The 26,254-nt window shown below is 39.2% G+C and overlaps 1 protein-coding gene across 1 annotated transcript in view; it reads left to right on the top strand.

Moving 5' to 3' along the window:
* The window catches only part of LOC135465845 (feeding circuit activating peptides-like), a 59,006-nt gene extending 48,989 nt beyond the window's left edge, over positions 1-10,017 (top strand). The window contains exon 2 of the mRNA XM_064743208.1: positions 8,497-10,017. Within this exon, the coding sequence (XP_064599278.1) occupies positions 8,497-9,531 (1,035 nt within the window). The 3' untranslated portion in view covers positions 9,532-10,017. The remainder of the gene's footprint in view (positions 1-8,496) is intronic.
* Positions 10,018-26,254: the final 16,237 nt, after the last annotated feature.

Genomic DNA, 26,254 nt, shown 5'->3' with positions numbered 1-26,254 from the left:
ACCAGAACTCGAATCCTTTATAAAAATAATGCGGCAATAACAGGTTAGGCAGTCCTCAGGAATGGAATATATAGCCTGGTGGTACATCAGCCATCCCAACAACCAGACGTGAGCCTGCGTCACCCATGATGTAATAAAGTGTGATTTTAACATGTTCGGACAACAAATCTGTTCAGAGTTACAAATAATAATGATTTTGAATTCGACTCTATCGCACTGACATCACATGTATTTGCAATGTCTACTTAATTTTTTTTATCTGATTGGGATTTTACGCCGTGCTCCACGCGGTGCGCTATTTACCAGTAAGTGAGTGCTTGGGATATAACGTCGCACTCAAAAATTTTTCAGTCATATGACGACGAAGGAATCCTTAGGGTATATGTAATGTGCCTCCTTGTAGCAGGACAGATTTCCACCGCTCTTTTATCTAGTGCTCCTTCACTGAGACGACTTACCGAAGGCAAGTAATGCGCCCCGCCCGAGCCATTATACTGATACGGGTCAACCAGTCGTTGCACTATACCTTTCATGCTGAACGACAAGCGAGGAAGTTACAACTTCCTCTTTTAAAGTCTTAGGTGTGACTCGACCCAGCATTGATCCTGGATCTAGCCCTCCCAAAGCGGACGCTCTACCAACTGTGCTATTCGGGTCTGTCGCTATTAACGACGATCAGGTTTATTGATGGAGAAAACCGCGAGCAAACCAACATTCTTCCTCGAGCACCTAACAAACCTTCTAACTTAAGTTAACTGCACTGAAAGGATGTATGCGAAATATCCCATGATTCCAATGAAAACAAATATGATTTCTTTTTTATTATTATTTTATTTCAATGTTAATCCATTTAATCGCCGGGAAATCAATTAACCTTTCAGATATTGTTTGATCGTGGGGTTTGTTAGACACACGTCGTTTGCACATGCCATCTTTATATTGATTTACAGTTGAACACTACGCTTCAAAGCCCTAAAGTGCCACGAAGTTAATGATTTTATCATGTAAGCGCAAATAAACGCGCCCTTTTTGCACATCTAATGGATGTTTCTTTGTTGGATGTTGTCTTTTTCCCCAATTATCCAGGGTCTAAGGAAAGACTTCAAAAAGAAAATCTGTTGTTTTTACCATAAAAGAGATTTGCTTGGAGAGGTCACCATCACGTATATGATTACTTCCAGGAGAATGCTCTTGATAAACTTTATATATATTTTCTATGCTTAGATACAATATAGCAACACATTGTTTTAACAAAGCACCTTTCTTCTGCAGTTTTGAACGAAGTATAATTGTTCCAAGAAAATGGTAATATTGAGTGGCACAGACGAAAGACAAATACACGAGCACGCACACACACACACACACACACAAAATAAGCAAACAATTACAAACAAAACACCCACGCTCTCAAATTCATGTAAGGCATTTCCAAGATCACATAAAGAAAGCTCTTCAGATCCTCTTAAAAAGCCAATGTGAACGGCGATTTCAAAACTAGCACAATAGTAATTGATCCAGGCACTGTGCACACCCATGTGTACTTAAAAGATAGACTTGATAAGCATTCTTTTGTCCAATATATGGCGTTCCTTCACTTTGGCATCCGTCTAAATCTGTGAGATTGGTAATTGCAAAGTATCGTTCCTATCATGAATTCTTCATGGGTTCTGGGTTCTATAACGTCTTTATGATTTATATATAAAGTTTCGTTATTAGAATGAAAGAAATCAAATTAAAAAAACATGACTGGAGCCAAAAGTTTAAAAAAAACTATTGGTGAACTAACCGTGGACATAAAACATGATCCATGATAACCACAAAGATGAAAACATCTTACATAGGTTAAAGGCAATTTAAACTAACACGTGTAACTATTTTGACATGTTGTTTTCAGAGGCTTTGCTTCGGAGACATTTTTTTTTCTGTTGTTGATATTGACGGAGAATAAGGGTGATTTTCGCCAAATATTCGACCTCAAATCTTTTTATGTCGTCTTGCACCTAGACCCATCACATAGTGAATGTCCTATGTTGAAAGGTAGGGTGTAGACAATTTCACAGGCGGACAAACGCGACCAACATGCATATGAAGCGACAGCCAGAAAGAGCATGTTATAGAAATGTGTGTGGTACCAAATTCTATAAAAAATGTTTGATGCATAGAAAATTTTTACATGTACACCGCTGGCTCACTTCAGTGTGTCTTATGTGTATCCCGGTGTCCGCTATATAGTGGTAATTTGTGTTATTTGTACCAGATTTGGCAGCCTTGTGTCAAGGTAATCGCAGGATACAGAGTCTCATAAAGCAAAAGCCCAGGGATCAGACCCTCCTCAAGTGGTGCTGAGTGATTCAAATATGGCCAATCTAGTCCTACAGGCGTCGCGGTCGGGACAAATTTGTTAAACAGCAATAATCTGCTGATCTACTGGTTCAAGTACCATTATGGTACAGTTCTTCAATGTACGAAGGCCGTAAGTAGCCTTGCAGAAAACAATAAATTTTCCTACAGCTAGCCAATCGTATATCGATCTAATTTTCGTTGCGCGCGCCCCCTGGTGAGGGGAGCCGTGAAGATCGCTTTGAACTCCGATCAATCATAATCTACCCAATTGAACATTCCACTTTGTCATAGCCAGTCTAATAAACACGACTTAGGCTCTTCCATGCAACATGGCGCCGTTTCAGAACACCATTTGGCCATTTGTAATCAACGTATTTCCTCTTTACCTCACAGGAACGTGTTCATGCAACGGTGAAGTACGTGTTGCCTGACTTGCTCTCGATCGTGGAAATTAAAGGAGAATTTGTATATGTATACGAGTAGGTCAACTTAATGTGCATCTACTATATCACCCATCCTTGGTAACAATAATCTAGTTTCAGTGATAACAACACGTGGGCATTGGTCGTCTTCTTTCCTGTAATTACAGTTAAACCGTCAACGACATCCTTTTAGGCTGAGGGGCCGAAAGGGTATATGGCCAGTAATATATATGTCCAAAGACCATATCACGAACAATATATTGTCCAAAGACCAATTCAAGAACAATATATTTGTCTGATTCTAAAGCTTCACGAGCTTCTTCCTTCGACAGAGGCCTGTATTGTATGGGGCTGTATCGATGGGGTTAAGCTAAAGACGCTCTGCCTGAGATGAATTGAATACCGACTTAAAACAATTTCATCACTGGTTTTGGAAGCAGCATTTTAAACCGCAAAAGGATGGCATTACACATGTAGCACATCGTACATTAGTAATTCGTCGTTGCTTGTCAGAAATTTCTCCGACCAGACGCCGAGCCTATTGATCAGTCCTCGAATGTCTCCGCCTGCTTTACTTGTCCAACGTCGTCTTTGGGTAACAAAAGCGAGCACTGTTGGCACTAAGAGGTCTCAGATTTCACTCTTACGACGTTGTCTCTATTACCCAGGCGGCGATTAAAACGAACCGCATTAGGCGTAAGTGCAAGAATCACTTTGGTACAATAAATTCTGTTAGGGCCATTTCTTTACGGGTATAAGGCCAAAGCGTGTCTGCGAATCTCGCCCCCAAGACAAAGGCCGTGTCAGAGTAGCAGAAACATGCTGATATGACACCTGCTCATCCTATGGATTTTAGCGCGGACCTAAACGAGAGCCACGTCAATCGATCCCTTGTGCTATTCTTCCTTGAGTAACGCATTACCCACTGATAACATGTTTCCGGATTATTACTCAATGGTTTCCCATCGTTTTTCTTTTCCCATTGACGCAGCGTTTACAAATTGGTAAAATGTAACTCTTGGAACTTCAAGAGAAAAAAAGAAACCGTAAGTGCATTAATTAGTCTGTGTATTGATTTTCTAGACTCAATTTTCCGTTTTTCGTTATTCAACACAGACATACTTTTCATTTGGCCTGACCTACAAGGTAATAAAGAAAAACTACCCCGGAACCATAAAGGGGAAGATGGATCACGTTAAACCTACAAGTTTCATTATTTGCCTCAAGTAGCCTGTCTAGTGTGGTTGTGTGATAAATTTAATCGAACAGCAAGTCTAATCAATACCCGAAATTATACGTAAATGTGTTAATTAATTTCTCGTCGATGTAATCTGATGACATTTTATTCCAAAATTCTAACGGTACATTATACGCAATTAGATAGAAGTATGAAAATGTATCCGTTATGATGATAGGTGAATAAATTGAAAAAAAGGCATCTTCGTCTTGAGCTGAACAAACACCGAGTAACTCAACAATATAATATAGTGCTTAAAAACTATAGACAACATTACTGGTTTACCTACATGTATGTAACCCTGTTAGCCGTAAGTAAATTCTAGTTTATTCTCGTAAGCATTTATTACTGAACCTGTTAAAGGCTCAAATAAGACAACCATAGGTGGGTGACTTCAAGCAAAGCTACAAGTGATTCGCTCACGAAAGATCGTTTTCATTGCCTGCCTTAACGAAGAATGTAGACATGAAGAAAATAATCGATGTCTATAAGAATTCCCTAAAAACTCCCCTTATTAAGGTACTGGACTGAGCTTTATAGAACTTCGTATCTTACCCTGTGCGTGTCAGCTAGACATGCCAACGGCTTTTCTATTGCATGTAAAGTACAAACTCAAAGAGTAGAGGCTAAATATTAAGTGTGATTTGCTGTGGAATTTCCAAGCTTTCCTTTCGAGATAATTAAGGAATACTTTAGGGTAAAACAATAAGTAATAATCTAGCTTAAATAAAATATTGTACTTAATTATGCCGGCCAACAGTAACGCCTTACAACGTGTATGGAGGATGCAAGGTGCATTAAAATGCAGGTAAACTGATTTCATTTTATAACATCTTTCTTAGATTTTTCGAAATACCGTTTTTAATGTTTTCATATTATTCATGCGTCAGTGTTTTTTTTTTTCAGATTATTGTTTAATTTTAGGTATTATTACAATGTTGTATACTAGTCGATATTGTATCCTAATGATGACATATAAAATACCGAAATGCAAGGACATAAAGTGAAGAGTTACACTTTCCTATTGGTCAACATTTGTCAGAGGTATTATGCAGAAAGGTGATAGGGATGTCGTCGAGTACAAATATGAGAGTTATTCTGTCCATGAGATGTGATGTCGCACAGGCTTACCCAGCCAGGGGAGATCGAGACACCGGTAATACATTATTAAACGCATGTAAAGCAAGTGCCTTCAATAAACCCAGATGAATAAGTCCCCCAGGCAGCGATCGATTAACAGCCCTGGTGTAGGATAACCCGCTCCTTCCAGTGAAGCAAGGGATAAAGGTACACTACTGAGTGTAGAGTACAGTTCGGAAACGAAAGACAATAAATGGTAAATTAAGGTATTGTCTGGTGAAGTGGTCATTTCTGAAGCCCGGTCGTATGCAGACCGACCACAACTCTCTAAGGATTTAAGCTGCTGTGACCACAAAAACTATACCATGCTCGAAATGGAGACAAGATATGTTTACAGAGTCACAATAGAGTTAGAGTGCGGGGATTAATTATTGGAAACCCGAGATAATGCGTATGCCAGTATTAGCTCGAAAGCCATTATTTATAAACAATAGGAAAGTAACCACGTTCAGGAAGGACATCTTCAGTGACGCAATATGCAATATAATACCTTAAACGGTTCATAATTGCTACGTAAACAAGGCAACCCTCACCCCATGCCCCTTCCACAATTCAGACAAAGTTCAGTATAATACAGCAGGAACAATTTACACATGTGTGAACTGCTGCACATGTAACGACTTTAATATAGTGATGTCACGCCTACTGTGACTTACTCTGTTTTCACTGAAAAGAGAAGCAGTCACGCGTAAAATCTTGCTGGTTTCTATGTTTATTTGCACGGCGTTTCGATGTAACAACTTTTTTCGTTATCATCCACAACAATCTGTTCCTCATAACGGCTTTTTGGGGATTTTTTTTGTGGTCGTCTTCTTATTACTTTACCTCACTTGTTAAAGTAGTTAATATTCCATTCCGACCAGATGTACCACATGTTTTGCATGCATGTAAACTTGTTACTTTTAAGGTGTTTTTACGCCGTTTTTGAAACCATTTCATTAATAGGAGGGCGTTCTTCTTTTAAGTTGAAAACAAGAGGACACACTGCCACTTCAGTCAAACCACCATTTTTCAAGCCACAGCCGATCTACCCTCAGCTGCATCTGAGTTTGTTAGGTATTTGCACTACTAACCGTCTTACTCCGTTAAACCAGCATACATATTTGCAGTTTAAACACCGTTTATTCTGCTTGTTGTAAGATTGTCTGTTGAAGAAAAAAAACACGTTTTTTATTTCAAGGTATTGATCGTATTCGTAAAAGACATTTTGTTACGCTCAGGGATTTGACTCTTGTCGCCGTGTAACGCTCGATAAACTTTTGTTTCTCTTTCTTGGTTTTTCACAACGATGTCCAGTTATATATGACCATTTCGCGTGTGTATCCATACTCTGTGTATGTGGGCACTATGGGGGAATCTCTTTTTTTCACCATGAACAGAACTTTCTATTTGTTCAATTTGTTTGCTGGAGGCTTGATTTCTTTTTGCCGTAGTGGTTTGGAACGAACCACTAAATGACTGAAGGCTCCGTTCAACTTCTCAATTGCAAGTACACAATATATTTCTTCACTGAAAGAAACATTTTCCTGGGAAAAAAGCTCCCCCCCCCCCCATTTCAATGATATCCCCCCCCCCCCCCCAGCAAATTAAATCCATTGAGTAAACCATTCTGATTTGCCCACTAGATATTGCATTGATTTGTTATGGAATAGAAGACTGTAACACAGACATTCTATTTATGTCTTCCTAATAGTTCTGATGATATCCGTGCATTAACATGCCGGGGTTTCTGGGTAATTAAAGCGATCTAGTTATTCTTTAAGACAATAGTATAGACTGTGTTCTTACATGAAGCTTGTTCAAACGGCTTGTTGGTGTAGCCACTGTAAAACAAATTACTCTCCACGCACATCGTCCAGCATGCAACTTGTTTGTGAATAATTATGACGTCAATGGGCGCTTAGTTTCGAAACTAAGCTTAGAGATTTTAACATTATGAATTAGAAAAAATATTTTCTAACTGCAATTTATTTGTAATAACACAAACATCCAACGTAACAATGTGTAGAGCTTGGGTTGTTACGTGACACTGGCTAAAGGCAATTTTGGTAGTGAGTATAACTGATTATACAGATCGCTGAATATAGGCGACTCTCTAAGAAATGGAGCATAGGAGAATATTCGTCCTCTGTAAATTGGTCGTTGAAATATGCATTGATAAAAATTGTATTACCAAGCATACGTGGAACATAGCGAGTGCTTTGAACAAAACACGGCTGAGAAATGATTTTAATTAGGGTTGTAGTTTTCTTTGATACGCTTAAATAGGTATACAAGGCGTTATACAAGGCGTTAAAAGAACATAAATATTCTTTTATATCAAAGTTTGCTCTCAGAACGACCTTTACAAAACAGAGTAACTCTTATGTAAATGACATCGAACGTATCTGTAATGAGAGATAATAGGAAGCATTATCGTTGTAGAACTTATGCCTCATGACGTTTAAATCGACAATGGTCAATAGAAGCGTTGAGCATCAATTATCCAGGACTTAATATCTCACAGTTACAGCGTAATTTAATATATCACGGGTGGACCTTTCGAGATCCAGTGAAATTATGCTGGAGAAAGGTGTGCGAAGTTTTTGAATATTTATGATTTGACGCATATTAATCCTGAAATATTATTGGATCAGTCTATTGACGAGAGTCTGACGCAGAAGAGTTCCGATACCTTACACCTAATACGAGTAGCAGCACAGTCAAACTTCTGAAATCCTCTCACGTCACGTAGCCGTAAACTGATAGATGCGGTTCACTTAATACACTTAACGAGATTAAATGAGATGGCAAAATAGGTAAGAATGTAGGCGTTATAGCGTCTCTGGGATAGACCCTACATGTTGTTTACTGTACAATGATAAATAGAAAGATTAACAGTGAAAGTGTGGGCTATTTAAGTTAACTTGTAAAATGTTAATGATTTACAACTGAATGCAATTTTATACGATCGAAAAGAGGTTTTTATCATGATTTATTGTCTTTTGTTGGTTTATTTGGTGTGGCGATCAGTAGTATAAAATACAAGCACATTTGTATTTTATAGAATCTTGTCTCCTTAAAAACTCGCATCAGTTTAATAACTCCTCTATGACGTCGAAAAATTGACCTTTAGTAGCCTGTGGTTGACTGTAACATGCAACAGTATAAAGACTGATACAAGTATTGAAAACCTTGGCATGCAAAGATGTGTTGGGTTGACATATCTGAATAATGACGACTAACGCATGAGCACTGATCCGGATTCCAACAATAGGAGTTGGGAATATTATTAAGTCATTCTGAATTGACATTTGCGTTGTGCGAACATTTTGTGCTTTCCATTAATGTTGATAATTTGTTTTGTACTTCCAGAATGAGATTCAGAGTCTTCCAGAAACAAAACCCAGTTTTGTGACAAATTTGGGGAAACTCTTGAGTGTGCTGAGAGAGCGACATGAAGACAACCTAAATGATTACAATGGCGAAGATGTGGAAATCCCAAGCGATGCTTCAAAGCGGGGATTTGACACTCTTGGAGGCATTGACGTCCACAGTGGTTACAAACGACAGTTCGACTCTCTAGGTGGGCACGCCATCCACCCCGGGAAACGCCATTTTGATTCTCTGGGAGGATTTGCCATTCATCCGGGAAAGCGGCATTTTGATTCGCTAGGAGGATTTGCTATCCATCCAGGAAAACGACAGTTTGATTCTTTAGGTGGGTATGCCATCCACCCTGGTAAGCGACAGTTCGATTCTTTGGGTGGATATGCAATTCATCCTGGAAAGCGTCATTTTGATTCTCTTGGCGGGTTTGCCATCCACCCGGGAAAGCGACACTTCGATTCACTCGGAGGGTTTGCCATCCATCCAGGAAAGCGCCATTTTGATTCGCTAGGAGGATTCGCAATCCATCCAGGAAAACGTCATTTTGATTCATTGGGAGGTTTCGCAATTCACCCTGGAAAACGACAGTTTGACTCGTTAGGTGGATATGCCATCCATCCAGGAAAGCGCCATTTCGACTCTCTCGGAGGGTTTGCGATTCACCCGGGAAAACGCCAGTTTGATTCTCTTGGTGGTTATGCTATTCATCCTGGAAAACGGCATTTCGACTCTCTTGGAGGGCTAGATGTCCCTTATAAGAAAAGCTCTGAACCAACAGGAGATTATGCAGTGGACAATAGCGAAGCGTCAGTACCTTATGACAGTTTCCAGGGGGATGAATTTGATGGCGCTAAACGCGCTTTTGACTCGCTGGGTGGTTTCGATGTGCCGTACAAGAAATCCTATTTTGACTCGCTCGGCGGGTACGGAATACACCCTGCCAAGAGGGACTCAAGTTCATCGCAAGGCAGACTAGACGATGAAGACAATAGCGATGACATTGCCTCAAACCGCTCTTAAGTGATACTCAATCTTGCTTTAGAAGACCGTTTACCATGAAGTTGATTCCTTAAATCCCTTTGGAACAAATAATTAAAAGTATGTAAATATACGTACAGACACCAGTTGCTAAGTGTGGAAATGTGTGTAAGCCCAACTGTGTTTGCTAAGGCAAATGTTGACAGGTGTTGTGGATAATGCTTTGTTACTGCGGCGGCGTAGCAATAATGTCTCAAACATGAAATTGTCTCATGATATACCCTGGAGGAGTAAATTATATCTCAAAGTATACGCGTGAGAAATAACGATGTGCAAAATATTACAGGACTGTATAATTCATTGAAAATATCCGCTTGAAAAGACAGCATATATGCAACAATCTCTAAAGGAATTTTATTAGAAATTCCTGACACTAAGAAATGTATTCTGCTTAAAAACAGCTTTTGAGTCTCTCCTGTACAAAATGAAACAAACCTATCATTCTTCAATAAAAAGACAGCAACCAATCAAAGAAGTCCTATGCTTTGTCTGTGTATATGATTTTGAAATAGAATGTATTCCTGGAGGAAATGAGGTTATCTCTTAGGACCAGGATGTTCCTCCAACTAAAAGACCCTTAAAACTTTAGAGATTCATGCTCTGCCCTTTTTATTCTAGAAATGGTTTTCTTGAAATATAAGAAATACAGGAATGTCTTTCTGGTAAACTCAGTATATGATCTATGGATTACCCAAACACTCCCTTTTACTTGTAGAAGAGAAGCATTACCGAGCATAAATCGGATTGGGACTTGAAACGTTCTACTTCCTGGATAAAATATTTTCACTTACTCCCACTGAAACATAGACAACATTCATTTGATTTTTTTTTTTTTTTTCAAAATTGACCGAAGGCCTGTGGCTTGGGGATTACCCTCTATCAGGTATTTAATAAATACGAACATGTAGCTGAATGAAAGAAGTGGTTATAGTTTTGCGCCACGTCGACAAATATTTCAGCCATATCGAGTCAAGAAGTTGTGGTTTTAAATTAGTACGTCGAAGGACGATAATAGTTTGCCCTTAGCTTTGCCCCATTTGCCTCCAGTCTTAAACCTTCTCGCTGACTTTTCTATTGGTCTTTTTTCCTTTCTTATGTCCTCACCATGGAAACTCAATCAAAAATTCAATGTGTTAAGCTGTTTATTTAAATATTTAGGCTGTTTGACTGTCGGAGGAGTGCTGGTATCTTTCTTGATGAGTTTTCTTAATCTTATATTGTCCAAAAAGTGAAGTCCTCATGGAAAATGTGACGACGGACAGGACTTTGAGCGATGTAACGAATGTACAGTGTTTCTAACCGTGATTTCCTTGCCTTAATACAGGGCTCTACTAAATCAGATCAAGTGAAATTCCTACTACCTAATGCCACATGTAATCTAAGTATTGAAAAGCTTTTCCGACTCATACACTTAGTCAAGTGGTATACACGAAAACATTGTTATACGGAAATTGTGAAGGATTCAACACCATCGCCTCAGTTCCACATACAATCCCTCAGTCAGCCAACACAGAACAAAGTATTTACCTATTTAGTGTATTGTTACATAACTACTTAAGACAGTTTCACTTATACGAAACTGTGTTCTTTTATATTGTACCCTTGTATTAATCAAACTTCTGCTGGTGGAATCAACATCCCCAAAGCTTGGCCCCAAAGTGTTTTAATGCTTTTGTACATTACATTTGATAACAACACGGCAGTGTGAGTAATTCTAGACGAGCGACGCCTAAAAAATTGCAATTAGTACCACGGTGACATTTTTTTACCAAAATCTGCTTAATCCATGATGTTAGTGGGCATGAAAATTGCTGCTACTGGCATTACTGGTGCATTTTCATGAACAGTTATAATAAAACCTTAACTCAGGAAAACATCCAGGAGGCCGTGCTTCAAAGGTTACCTGTGATCATTTGCCAGCTATCTAGTTTAACTCTCTATGCTGTATTACTTTATATCGGTTAGTTCTTAACAGGTTCTTAACACATATGATACAGAGTAAATCTAAATCTCACATCAAGCTCGAATAAAGCACTTTTGCCAGAAAAGTACCTGTGTTAAAGCGGAGAACCTGCCTCTGTGTAAGGAATTGTACACCCCAAAATGCAAAACTGGCTCTAGCCACGACTGACAGTTGCTGGCACCTTCACGTCATGATTTGTAGTACCAACTTGTAGCGTACAACCGAGTCGAAGCGTCAGAACACCCGAATGGTTTCGACCTTTGTCACATTCAACGAGTTGTGAGCTAGTCGAAAGAAAAAGAGAAAGTTCTATCTTCGTGCTACAAATCGCATTCGCTGGCCAATCAAATCAATTCTTCAATTCTTTCCAGAAGTTACGTCCCTTTGTGTTACCAAGCCTGTCAACAACCTTATCCGCAGAGGCAGACGACAGAAATCCATAAAACCGAGCAGTTTATTGCTTACTATCTCTGTCAAAGATCTAATGTGAAAATACAAATCATGTAAATTAGAGTAAACCACTCATCACGTGCAAACAAAACACCTGACCTTAGCATGAACGAGAAAAACGCGATATTCGATACAAGCCTCATGCGACCATGTCACATGCGATTCTTGTCAAACACTAGAAGTCGAATGGTACAAGTTGATACGACGAATCACATCGTGAGAACGGACCTTAAGGCCACTTCCTTTGTCTGCTCTGGTTTGCTTATTTTCAATGTGTAACAAGTATGCAATAGATGTTGTGAGGACACGACACTAGGCCATGACACTTCGAAGTTTTATTCTTTTGAATTGGGTATTTCTAAAGAGGTTTTGAAATTTAATCTTTGTTATAATACTTGACGGGGGTAGCTTTTGTCTCCCAACCTTCTTAACAGGTCTTGCCCCTTACTTGGCTGAATGAGATAGTGTATGTATATTTTTGTTTATCACCATATTCAAGAATTGTTTCTAGAATACGATGACGGTTGGCTTTGTGGGTGGAGAAGACTGGAGCGGAGGTAAACCATCGACCTTTGGCAAGTTAAGGGTAAGGTTGTTTGTTTATAGGCTGTGATATAGGGCAATCAAAGCCATTACACTGTTTCTACAATATAATTAAAGACGTACAACACAGAGGGTAAAGCCAGAGCAGCGACGACATTGTGATAGCTGGCGAATGGTCACGCGGACATTAACTGGTAACTGGTGAAATATGGCTTCTTCACAATTGACCTCAGTCAGGGTTTTATTCTAACTGTTAATGTAAATGCATGAATAATAGCTATTTACACGCCCATGGCTTAAGCAGAATTAAGGAAAAGAAAAAAAATGCAGTAATGTTGATTGCAATTAATCAGACGTCACTGGTCTAGAATTATTCAAATTACCGTGTTGTCATCACATTTAACATGAAACATTAAACATACACTCTTTCGGATTTCCTCAACGAATACAGAATACCATCTTATTTTAGATCAAATAATGTCTTTAGTCAGATCGCGATTATATACTAAAGCTGAACAATGTAATCATGATTCTCAGACCTCCCGTAGAAGTAAACAAATGTCTTAAGTCTGTTCTTTAAAGTTCTGTAAAAAGTCTTACAACCTAAAATTTTCGGATACGTTTTCAACGCCTCTGTTATATAGTCATGGTACACGTCAAAATGTGTAAAGGGTTCGATCAGGTTGTCAGGATATACGTCAACCAATGTCTTAAGGTTTCTGTCAGAGTGTCATGGTATACATCGACCAATGGCTTAAGGGTTATGTCACAATGTCATGATATCCGGAAACCAATAGTTTATGGGTTCTGTCAGAATGTCATGGTATACGAAAACCAATGGCTTATGGGTTCTGTCACAATGTCATGGTATACGGCAATCAATGACTTCAGGGTTCTGTCACAATGTCATGGTATACGGCAACCAATGACTTCAGGGTTCTGTCAAAATGTCATGGTATACGGCAACCAATGACTTAAGGGTTATGTCACAATGTCATGGTATACGTCGACCAATGACTTCAGGGTTCTGTCACAATGTCATGGTATACGGCAATCAATGACTTCAGGATTATGTCACAATGTCATGGTATACGGCAACCAATGGCTTCAGGGTTCTGTCACAATGTCATGGTATACGGCAACCAATGGCTTAAGGGTTATGTCACAATGTCATGGTATCCGGAAACCAATAGCTTATGGGTTCTTCTGTCAGAATGTCATGGTATACGGCAACCAATGACTTAAGGGTTATGTCACAATGTCATGGTATACGTCGACCAATGACTTCACGGTTCTGTCACAATGTCATGGTATACGGCAATCAATGACTTCAGGATTATGTCACAATGTCATGGTATACGGCAACCAATGGCTTCAGGGTTCTGTCACAATGTCATGGTATACGGCAACCAATGGCTTAAGGGTTATGTCACAATGTCATGGTATCCGGAAACCAATAGCTTATGGGTTCTTCTGTCAGAATGTCATGGTATACGAAAACCAATGGCTTCAAGGTTCTGTCACAATGTCATGGTTTACGTCGACCAATGACTTCAGGGTTCTGTCACAATGTTATGGTCTACGTCGACCAATGACTTCAGGGTTCTGTCACAATGCTATGGTATACGTCCACCAATGACTTCAGGGTTCCGTCACAATGTCATGGTCTACGTCCACCAATGACTTCAGGGTTCTGTCACAATGTCATGGTTTACGTCGACCAATGACTTCAGGGTTCTGTCACAATGCTATGGTATACGTCCACCAATGACTTCAGGGTTCCGTCACAATGTCATGGTCTACGTCCACCAATGACTTCAGGGTTCTGTCCCAATGTCACTGCATAGGAAAACCAATGGCTTCAGGGTTCTGTCACAATGCTATGGTATACGTCCACCAATGACTTCAGGGTTCCGTCACAATGTCATGGTCTACGTCGACCAATGACTTCAAGGTTCTGTCACAATGTCATGGTATACGGCAACCAATGACTTCAGGGTTCTGTCACAATGTCATGGTATACGTCCACCAATGACTTCAGGGTTCCGTCACAATGTCATGGTCTACGTCGACCAATGACTTCAGGGTTCTGTCACAATGTCATGGTATACGTCGACCAATGACTTCAGGGTTCCGTCACAATGTCATGGTCTACGTCGACCAATGACTTCAAGGTTCTGTCACAATGTCATGGTATACGGCAACCAATGACTTCAGGGTTCTGTCAAAATGTCATGGTATACGGCAACCAATGACATAAGGGTTCTGCCAAATTATGTCTTATTTCTGTATCACATTTTTCTAAATAAATGTGAAAAGATGCTCTGGTACTGGCGTACTGGTGTTTCATGACGATCTGTGTATCATCACGCAGGCTCTTCTCAAGTTTGCTCGGCCAGTGGTTAATACAGAAAAAACTTAATGGAGATCATTACCCAGTGAAGAGTGTGTAAACAGTCAGGGACGGGGGTGAATAGTAATCAGATCAATGCTAGATGCAGAAATCATTTCATAAACCGAATCTGTTTACTCAACTTGTAAAAACACAGCCTGAGCTTTTGTCTTCTGGACTATGAGCCTGCGTATATAATTATGGAAAACTTTGGCTAGACAAACACACATTTGCGTTTTGGGTGACAGGCGCTGAAAGAGTATCAACACGCTGGGCTGTTTTTTTTTAATACGAGTGGCCACCCAAAATGTCTCATGTTTTATGCATGTTTAAGTAAATACCTAAAAAAAGAAGCAAAGATCCAGTGCCTCTCGCTCTCGTTTTAAAAGCTATAGTTAACTGACCACAGCTGACCAAACACTGTGACCTTCGTCTTCACATATTTATTTGATTGGTGTTTTGTGCTATATATTTCACATATGAAACCGTTGTTCATCGAAATAACTGGAATAAACGCCCTACCTATGTGCTGAATGGCTAGTCGTATCCTGAGGGGAACTCATCATGCGGCTTGGCTAGTCAGGGCCCGGCACAACGATGCCAGTGAAACAGTAACCATCGAAACATGTGATGCTGAAATGACCAGTTACAAGAGTCATAAAACACTTAGTTTTTATTTCTTATTATATGCTCTCTAGGATGTGTCCTGACATAAATGTGGGCCCCCATGGCCGAGTGGTTAACGTGCTAGCGCAGCATAATGACTCAAAAGCCTCTTATAAATGCCAGAGTTTAAGTTTACTCATGCTGGATTCCTGTCCACTCGCACATGAGGGGGTCTGCCATCACCCTGTGTATGCTCGTCGGTAAAACGCAAATGAAACATGTAAACGCATTCCGTAATGCTGGCCGCCGTCGTAAAATGTTTTATACTTTGTTTCAAGTGTTGGTTTAGTGTGTTCATTAACAAACTTTTAATGGAGTTGGAATGTAAACACATTGAAGAGTATTAAAAGTCCGAATGTGTGTGTGTGTGCATGCTAAGTTGGTCTGGGTATTAAACATCAAGTTCGACATTGAAATCATTTCCGAAAAAGTGCGCCCGTTCACAAAAAAATTACATATCATAGAGGAGGTATTGAGAGATATACAATATGCCTCAAAGATCTAGTGTATTTTTTTAGATATTTTTAGATAATGTTTTCGTATTTTCCAGATAATTATCGGCTTAGAGTTTCTTTTCACGAAGAAATGAGTACGTCATGATGAGTTAGAAGCTGACTAAACTAAAATAGAGCAATTATTACCATATTACCACCAATAGCAAACAGCAAAAATATGGTGCGAAACTAGATGAATGGACAGATGCTGCTAATGCCAAATGTTCATAGGAGAGACGCCCGTAGGGATCGAGGGCAATTATGTCAAATTATGGCATGATATTGTTAATGTACAGTCATGTAGCGCATTTTACAGGTATAATTCTGAGTCATTGTAACGACGTTTTACAAACACGCTGGACAATCTAATTGACAATCGGAATAGGTAGTAATACGTCCAACTGCCCAGAGCATTGTTTCGAAGTTGAATTACATGTGAAGAGACACCAACACCATCTGCCTTGGTGTGCCTTTAGTATCCTGCACAGTGATCATCCGGGTTAGAGTGCTAATGCGAAAGAGAATATAAAAAGCGTCTAGGATTGATTCATTTATTTATTGATTGATTTGACTGTTTCTTAACACCATTTGTAACGACCCAAAGTGTCTGTATTATAAAGAGATGGCTTGTTCGAAATACACGACAGTTAAGCCCCACAAAAAAGTAACCAAAACCAGCAGATTTTATTTTTCATGTCGAAGTTTAAGCCCAACGAGTTTATGGAAGCGCCGGATGAGGACATTTTTGATGTGTTAAATGAGAATGATTTGTATGCTTTAAGCACGTACCTGAACCTTAATATCAAAAGATCCTTACGCAAGAAAGATATGCAGTCTAGTATTGCTAAATGTTTGCTAGAATTACAGGAGTTTAATGAAAGTGCATTAGATGCGTACAGGCCCGAGGGCGATGATTCCACTGTAATAAGACTGAAGGAGTTAGAACTGAAAGAAAAGGAAAATAAAAGATTGTTTAAAGAAAAGGGAAAGGAAGATGAAAGATTGTTTAAAGAAAAAGAAAATGAAAAAGAAAGATTGTTTAAGGAAAATGAAAGTGAAAGATTGTTTAAGGAAAAGGAAAATGAAAGATTGTTTAAAGAAAGGGAAAATAAAAGGTTGTTTAAAGAAAGGGAAAATGAAAGAGTGTTCGAATTGGAGAAATTGAGACTTCAGAGCGAAATTGAAGCGAGGAAACTAGAAGGAGATAGGTCTGGTTTAAGTTTTTCCGATATGCCTCCAAAATTTGACGTCGCTAGAAACATAAGATTGGTGCCTCAATTTCGTGAGACTGATGTAGATAAATATTTTCTACAGTTTGACATTGCTCAAAATTTAGAGTGGCCTAAAAAGTTTTGGACTACCCTTTTACAGAGTGTGTAGTTAACTGGCAAAGCTATGGATATATACATAGAGCTATCAACACAGCAGACTGCAGATTATGATTTTGTGAAAGATGTTATCTTAAAAAGATATGAGCTTGTGCCAGAGGCCTATCGGCAGAAATTTAGAAATTTTGAGAAAAGAGGTCAGACTTACATTGAATTTGCTAGGAGAATGGAGAATTATTGAGAGTTTTGGATGCTTTCGCTGTGTTTTAAAGTAGCAGGCCTTTTGTGCTGAATTGTGGTGTCTTTATAGCCTTTGGGTTTGTTATATCATATCTCCACCGAGCACTTGTTCAGTCTGAACTTGTATATTTAATTTGTGCTCTTGTGTACACAGTGCTTATTAGTACACGGACCCTGTCTGTGAAATTTTGTGTATATTTCGTCATACACTCGGTTATACTGTGGATTTTCCCTCTTGTGAATATTGCATCTGTGCATTTTTAAGCATCGTGGAGTATATGCGTCCGTTTGGACTTGACACCGTTGTACATGTAAGTACTTTAGTATTTGTATAGATATTGCTATTCTTCTTCTTAAACTTAAGTGCTTTAGTATTTGCATAAGTCTTGTTATGTGTTCTTGTTAAACCTAATAAATTGTTGAAAAATAAAATCTGCTGGTTTTGGTTCCTTTTTGTGCGGCTAAACTGTCGCGTATTTCGAACAAGCCATCTCTTTATAATACAGACAGTTTGGGTCGTGACACATTATTATTATGAGTTGCACTGATTGATTTATTTCATTGTTGTTTAACGCAGTATTCTTGGGTTGCCACGGAATAGACTTACGCCACAACATAGCTGGTGCGGATTTAGGACCTGTTGAGAATGTTTACCTGTTTTGTGACGTTGTATAGCAAGTCCCAGGTCGCCGTGAGAACGCTTTCAAAAAGAGAAGTTCGAAACAGAGATAGAATTATCTGATGTAGAAAGTTACAGCACTTTTTTACTTCTATACTTTGTCGCGCTAAAGCATCATCTAAAAATGTTTGTTTCCTCTCTTACTCGGAGTGCTTGAAAAACAGACCTGTCGATTCGACCACGCTTACGCGATGAGCTCATTAAACATAACTATATGCAAACTTAAAGAAGATCTGCATCTAAAATTGTGAACCTCCTATTTACACAGCTTGTAAATGTATGGTGCTGAACGTCGAGCGAAGCAGGACTCCACTCTATAAACGAGGGATAACGAACACCGATCTATGACCTTAGCATAATATGGAACGCCATGACCAAGCGATATAGAACACCATTCTATTGCCTTATAATAGTATGGGACACCAATATATGGCCAGGGATATAGATCCGACTGTATGGTCGGGGGATACAGAACAGCAATCTATGATCGGGTAGTACAGAACACAACTCTGTGGCCGAGTGATATGGAACAGCATTATGCGGAGGGTATATATAGCACTCTATAAATGAGTAATACAGACCCTCCAGGTCAATAATCGCAAGGCAAGTTCCCAAAACGACATACAACACAAACCAGCAGACAATTAAGAAAGTTTGAAATTAGGACAGGATCATGAAAACAGAAGTAGCGAACAATTCAAAAAAATGACGTTGGAAAAGTGCAAGGTATGAGTGAAATCAGTATTCAAACCATGTTCCATGCTAGTGTATAACTTGACGATAATAAAACATGTATCTCAGTATCTGATTGCAACTGTTCATATATCCAACCTGGCGATCTAGTTCAACACGATGAATATACTCCCCTAATGCCAAGCTAAGCTTTCCACTTTGTAGCATAGGGATATAGAACAAAACTCTTGTGCTCAGCAATATAGAACACGAATATTCACGAATACTATTGACTATTGGGAAAAGTAAATGAGCATATATTTATTTTTTGTCTCAGGGTTTACAGCCGTAGGCGAGAATTTTTCATTCATAGGGCGATGGTCAAATTTATGTGTTGACGGTACAAGAGTGTCCGGAAAAAAACCCACTATTGTCAAAAGAGCATGCATACTGGAGGCACACCGGTGTTCTAACAATCACATATATTGGTTTCATCAATACTTTCTGAGCTTGATCACAGCACGAGAGTATGTGAGAGCACTGTTTATTCCTTGCCTCTGGCGGTACAGGATTTTGGCAAACTGATGAGTGCAGGTTATCCCCGGGGCTAAAATACACTGGTGAAAGACACTATACACTAGTATAGGCTCCTTCACTGTACTATCTGTTGTTGAGCATCCATAGAGAATAGGTTTCTTTAGTTAATGGCGATCGTGTATTTTTCTCTTGCTACTTTACAAACCGTCAAGTGTTATAGTAATCATGTTCGAAAATATTGCAAAAGGGAATGCATTTGCCCGCCCTTGCTTTTGTCTTTCAAGATGTAACAGAGCTAGTATTGGACACGCACAAAGAAAGAACCATGACACACCCAAGCTGGAACCAAATTAATATAGGAGGTATATATCTCCGCAAAGAGCATAGTAGAAACTAGCTTGTATAGAGTGTTCATATCATAAAACATAACTTAATAGCAGCTTTTTGAGACTTTATTAGTTTTGTCTTCAAACTAAGGCCGAAAGTGTCACTTAAGATAAGCAATGGCATGAGCGGTATATGCTGTGTTCTGTCGCGACTTTTCTAAAATGATCATCCCTTTTATATATTCAGTATGTTGACAGTACCATGTACTTATTTTTGCATACAACTCGTGAGGGGACGATATCGAATTGGACCCAGTTGCTAAAAAGTGTGTTAGCTAATACCGGCATTAGGTCATATTGTATACTTAAATTTTTAGCCAAACTCAGTCACAAATATGCAGTTGTCCAAAGTCAAAGTGCAACAGCAGCAGATTGCTCCATTATTTTTGGTCTAACTACAACATTGCAGTCTTGGCTTAAAGTTAATCTGATAATAAATTTTGAACAACTGGGCCCTGCAGTTTTCGTAAAATAAAGCCCTTGATCGTAAAATATTTGAAGTATATTTATTCACCAGTGATAGCTATGTTTTCAATACATTGACCTTGACCGTAACTAGTATTTATTACTACTTGAAAATAACTGTAACAAAGCGCATTGTGTTTTTTTTTTTATCAACGCAAGATGTTGGCGTCGCATCGCACTGAGTTTTATTGACCAATGGGGGTGTCAGCAGATGCAATATCCAGTGACAAATTCCAGAAGAAGCCTTTATTTTTCTGCCATTCTTCACCCGATTACAACGGAATAACATTTCATGCCTAGTGCATCATTTTTAGAATGATGGGGTTGTGCGTGTCACTGGGAATTCCTAAAGGCTTGCGGCAAAGGCGGTTTAAAAATACACCAACAAAACACAGCTTGTGGTATCATTTCAGCAGAAACCGTATGATCGCTTTCACCAAGATCCGAAACAATTACACTGAAATAATATCTCCGGCTATGTGCTTTAAACACAGATGTCCGGATTTAGAGGTGGAGTTAAACTCATTACTTTTACAAATAAGGAAAGCCTAAAAACACATCTTGGGCAGAGTAAAAAATATTATCGCAAACCAGTTATCGTGGATCTTTATACCCAAATTTGGCTCGCTATTCATCAGAATCAATCTTTTGCTTCTAAGACCATACTGGTATAAGCATGTTCTTGCTACTGTATGTTACGCACTCAGCCTTTCGTTCAGTCAGTGATGGATTTATTTATTCACAATCCTAAACAGGTTTAATGCATCTGGATTTTTGGAATCTAATGTAAACTTTATTGACCACATTTATTATGGTTGGCTCCAAAAATATAAAAGTTTTCTATTAGCCATGCATTTAAAGTCCAAATAGCTGTTTGGAAACATATTGCACATTGCATAATGCACTTTGTAAAGCTAAAGCTTGACGTCATTGATGGCCAATACTATAAATATAGTTCATAAAGTCCCGCCTTAGAATTCAAATAATCAACAGGCAAAAGCTCTATTAAAGGATGTTATAGAGAAGGGTGGTAAGTTAAGGATTTATAATCAGAAAACTTGCCATCAGTGTGATATCAGTGCTTAAAATGCCAAAATAAGAAAAGGAAAGAACTTGTGGTTGGTACATTGTTCTACAGTAAAGATGCAGTATGCAATACCAGTTAGGGGCTGCTTGCACTAACTGATCGTGAGTCTAAGTTAATTGTTAATCACTGTGATCACGATCGTGGCCATAGCTAACAATCGACACCCGCTTGCACGAAGGCACTCTAAGCTATACGATAGTTGTAACCTACAATCAGAAAACCCTGTTGTAACTATTTACTATTTCCCACTGTCATTATGATGTAGAACTCTTGTAGAAAATGAAGGCATGAAAAGTTATTGACCGGTAGGCTACAAGGTCCATTACACAGATCACCTTTATGTACGAGTCATATTTGGATTGCAATCGCGATAGTAACTTCAAAAATTCACAATCGCCTTACAATTCCCCTGTGCTAGCGACGTAACTTATTTCTAAAATCATTTGTAAACTCAGTTGCAGGGCGTACAATCGATTTTAGCTACAGTATTTTTGTCCAAGCGGGCCTTGGCTTGTAAAGCCATATATGACAGGGTACTCTGCGTCAGGTCTCCATGCAAACAAGCAATAGTGGCTCAGTTGGTAGCTAAGACCTTAAAGGAGGATCTTGTAGCACCCTTGCTTGACTTTCAGGATTAAGGGGTTAGTTCAACAATTGGTGGACCCGTATCTATGCCAGGTATGGCGGCTTACTTGCCTCCGGTAAGTCGTGTCGGTGAAGCAGCAATAGATAAAAGCGCAGTGGAAAGCCGTCCTGCAACAACAGGTACATTATATACACTCTAAGGACTCCTTTGTCGTCACTGAAAAATTTTTAAGCACGAAGTGAAACCCAAGCACTCACTCACTCTATGCCAAGCCTAGCTCAAACTATTGCCTTTCAGTAAATATCAGACTCGTACATATACTATTTATAGTGCTAGAACGATTCCAAAGTTTCAAAAAGTTATAATGCCACCCGTTGTATAAAATTACAACGTTTTAAACTTTATTACCGATTTTGACCGGAACAGTGCACTTGCACAGACGAGGCTGATAACTTGTGAAATGTACTTATATACCACATCGCAACATGATCTCAATGAGATGTTTTACATTGCGTATGAAAGGCTGTATAAATGGCCTTTAACGGTAAACTTCAACGGTATTCATCAGGGATATGTGGATAGCATCCTGTATTTATGTATTTTATAGAAAGGCAAAAAACATACAATTTCTGGGTATTTTACATGTTCTTCTCATTTCTAATTACTTATCAAGCATCCTTTTTGTAAATAATTTTCTTTATCTTTCCATTACAAGCGTAACAGTATCATCGATGTTGTACTGAGCATTGTGATGAAGGTTTAGAGTGTACAGTCTCATAAAAGTTATACCAAAGATTATAATGATATTTATATTAAACTGTGCCATTAGTAGTATATTTAAACGATGCCCTGGATGTTATAATGGGCCGTGTCCTAAATTTATGTTAAACTGTGTAATCAGTGATGTATTGAACTGTGAATGAATGCTATTCCAACTTGTATGTAAGCTTATGTATGCTTCGAGTTTAACGTGGTACTTTATAATATCAATTATGATGAGGAGTCATAAGATGTGTGTACATATACTGTGTCTATATCAAATTGTGTTATAAGTGTTTCTGCCAAACTGTGTATTAAACATTGCACCAAATTGTATGGAGCTTTTTGTTACTAAATTATGTTATGGATTTGATACCAAATTATCCTACAAATGTTACATGCACTATTATATTATGCCGGATTGCGCCGTACATGTTATTAGTGAACTATTTCATATATGCTATGGGAATCTCTGTCATAAGTGTTATAATTAACTGAGCTATATAAGTTTTTCATGAGTGTTGTTTAAAACTGCAACTTACATGTTATACGGAAATGATAAAGTACATGAGATTTTACTGGGCTATGTTTTATTATCAGACATTTACGCACGACCTATATTTACCCTCGTGTTTATTATAACACATGATGCACTTGTCAATGGAAATTTTACCTGTTTGCCTGGCTCTTTACCGGGTAGAAACGGGCGAATTATTAAAAGTGTATTATATAGTTATATGTTCTTATCGGATGTTATATTACGTCTTAGCCCTCAGTGGGGAAAATGTTGACATCGTGAAGTGCACGGTCAGCGCAGATGGTACGCCTTACACTGGTCATCATAACTTCGGAAGAACGATCAATTTCAAGGTCACCGCCAGTACTCTTTTCTGCGACATTAGTTGTCATATAGACAGACGGCATATTGCAAATTTATGTTTCCATGCAACTTGTATATGATGGAGGGATGCTCTCTGACCGTACGTGAAAAGGTCTGACAGCAACCTGCGGATGGTCGTGAGTTTTCCCAGGGCTCTGCCCGGTTTGATCCCGTCATAGTGCGGGCCGCCGTCGTATATTTATTTATTTATTTGATTGGTGTTTTACGCCGTACTCAAGAATATTTCACTTATACAGCGGCGGTCAGCATTATGGTGGGTGGAAACCGGGCAGAGCCCGGCGGAAACCCACGACCATCCGCAGGTTACTGGAAGACCTTCCCACTTACGGCCAGAGAGGAAGCCAGCATGAGCTGGACTTGAACTCACAGCGACCGCATTGGTGAGAGACTCCTGCGTTACGCTGCGCTAGTGCGCTAACCGACTGAGCCACGGAGGCTCTCAGCCGTCGCATAAGTGAAAATGTTATTTAGTACGACATAAGCACCAATGACTTAAATAATAAATAAATAAATAAATAAATAAATAAATTAAGTCGATAATTATAAGACAAGTTTCGAAAACAGCCTAACATGTAAAAAAATATTGTATAAAGAGTTCATAAAGATGGAGGTATATATGTAAAGAGAGAAGCAAACATCCGTTTTTCAGTAATGCAAAGAGGACAGTTGGAATTCTAGGCATGGTGTTCAATTCAAATTTCAATACAAGTGTTCGAATACAAGTGGAGTTTTTCTCAGTTACGCTTTGATTACAACTGTTCATAAAAAAACTTCATGTTGATGTAATAAACATGCACGTTTAGACTTCCCCCTACTCGCCCCGCCCAGCCCTGTATTCAGCTGAAATTATGCAACTATGACAAGTATGAAACAGATCGCTTGAAGTCTTAACATTTTTCACCGTAAATGTGGTAAATTAACTAGACGGCGGATTTCTTGGGTGACATGAGACGGTTTAGCAACTGTAACACTGTCATCCTTGCTCTGGTTTTACACGTACTCCTTATGCCATGATCTTGTATATTGCATTCTTGCATAAACCAGGATTGCGTTGGTCGGTACTTGCCATTCAATTAAAAACTCGTGAAGTTGATTGAAACCATCACGTTTTACACATTATATGGCAAACGCTCCGAGGCGTCATGGGTATACGCCATAATAGAGCGCCCGTACGCCATCATTTGCCGATAGGTACGTCGAATTTATTGCTACATGACAAAGTGTTGCTGTATAAGGAGATTCCTAGACGGTATTCATCGTGTCTGAAAAGTAAAATAGAAAACTTTATTTCGAAACTTATTTCAACGATTGCTTCTCGACCCGTGTGTCTTTCTTATCGGAATCACTGTCACCAGGAAACGTTTTCTCGTCTGTGGTGTTGTACTGAAGTTACCAGGTCACATTTAGACTGACGGTAACATACAAGAGCAATTTTGTCTCCTTCACGATAATGGTGCTCTATAGTGCATTTACTGGCAGAAGGCGTGAGATAGTGATGGTATTTGTCATCGATCCATGTAATCATGCATGCATTTTTTTGAGCGCTTAAGAAAATGTCTTCACGGTAAACTGGGTTATTTAGAATGTTTTATAATTCAATGTACATTATCTTGAAGACATTTAAAAGTAAACGTCAAGGCTTTTCTGTCTCTCTTAGCTCTTTTATGAATGTACATGTACAATCTATCGTGGGCAGTATTCCCACACGCTCATGGCTCTAAATTGGCAAATGAAGAATTGTACAACTGCTGCAGAAAAGCTCTGAATGGCTACTGTAACCTTCGTCCATGTGGACAAGGCTTCCTATTATATCATCCTGACCAAGACGTGTGTGAAATTTGTCAGCAGATGATGAGAGAAGAATGAGCTGTTGCCAGCCAAGGTCTGCAGACGACAGCTTCACTGACTCGCATCACAGTAGAATCCGATTTACTTTTCCTGTCAACTGATACAAACTGGCGGTGCTGACATCCCCTAGCGTTTACCTCAGCCCTGTATCAGCCCCAGCCCGTACGACAGAGTCTCCTTTAAGGCCCAAAGAGGGCCATTTCAAAGAAGGAGATAATACGAAGAATTAACTCGAGATCTCGGACTACTTCGGAGATTGGAATTTCGATTTGTGCCAAACACCAGAAAATCTCATTTCTTTTCCGACGTTAAAAGAAAGCATTTTGACAGCTGAATGTGTGGATAAACATATCACGGTACAAACAATCCTCTTCAACAAGACATTTTCCTGGTGGAGAAAACAAAACCTGTATCAATAAAACTACTCCCGTCCACTGACCACTAAGTATGGTAAATTTTATCGGTAAACTCAACCCTTGTGGCATTATGGATTTTTGGCCAATCCACGGCTCTTTATTGAAAGGGTGTTGAGCCAGTCGTCACGTCAGAGGCCGACTGGCTTTCCTCGCCATAATGGACACTGTCAATAGCCATGATTTTTTATGTCCCAGTGCTGGACAGTTAATTGCCCCCCTATATCGCTCGGTCAAATCCAGACCGAGGCTGCGGGATCGAGAGCGCGGTGACGTAAATCTGCTAGCCTATAAAA

The sequence above is a fragment of the Liolophura sinensis genome, chromosome 5, assembly GCF_032854445.1.
Source record: "Liolophura sinensis isolate JHLJ2023 chromosome 5, CUHK_Ljap_v2, whole genome shotgun sequence".
In the NCBI taxonomy this organism is placed as follows: Eukaryota; Metazoa; Mollusca; class Polyplacophora; order Chitonida; family Chitonidae; genus Liolophura; species Liolophura sinensis.
Note: the sequence above shows the minus strand (reverse complement) of the source record. Positions and strands in the feature narration are given on the sequence as shown.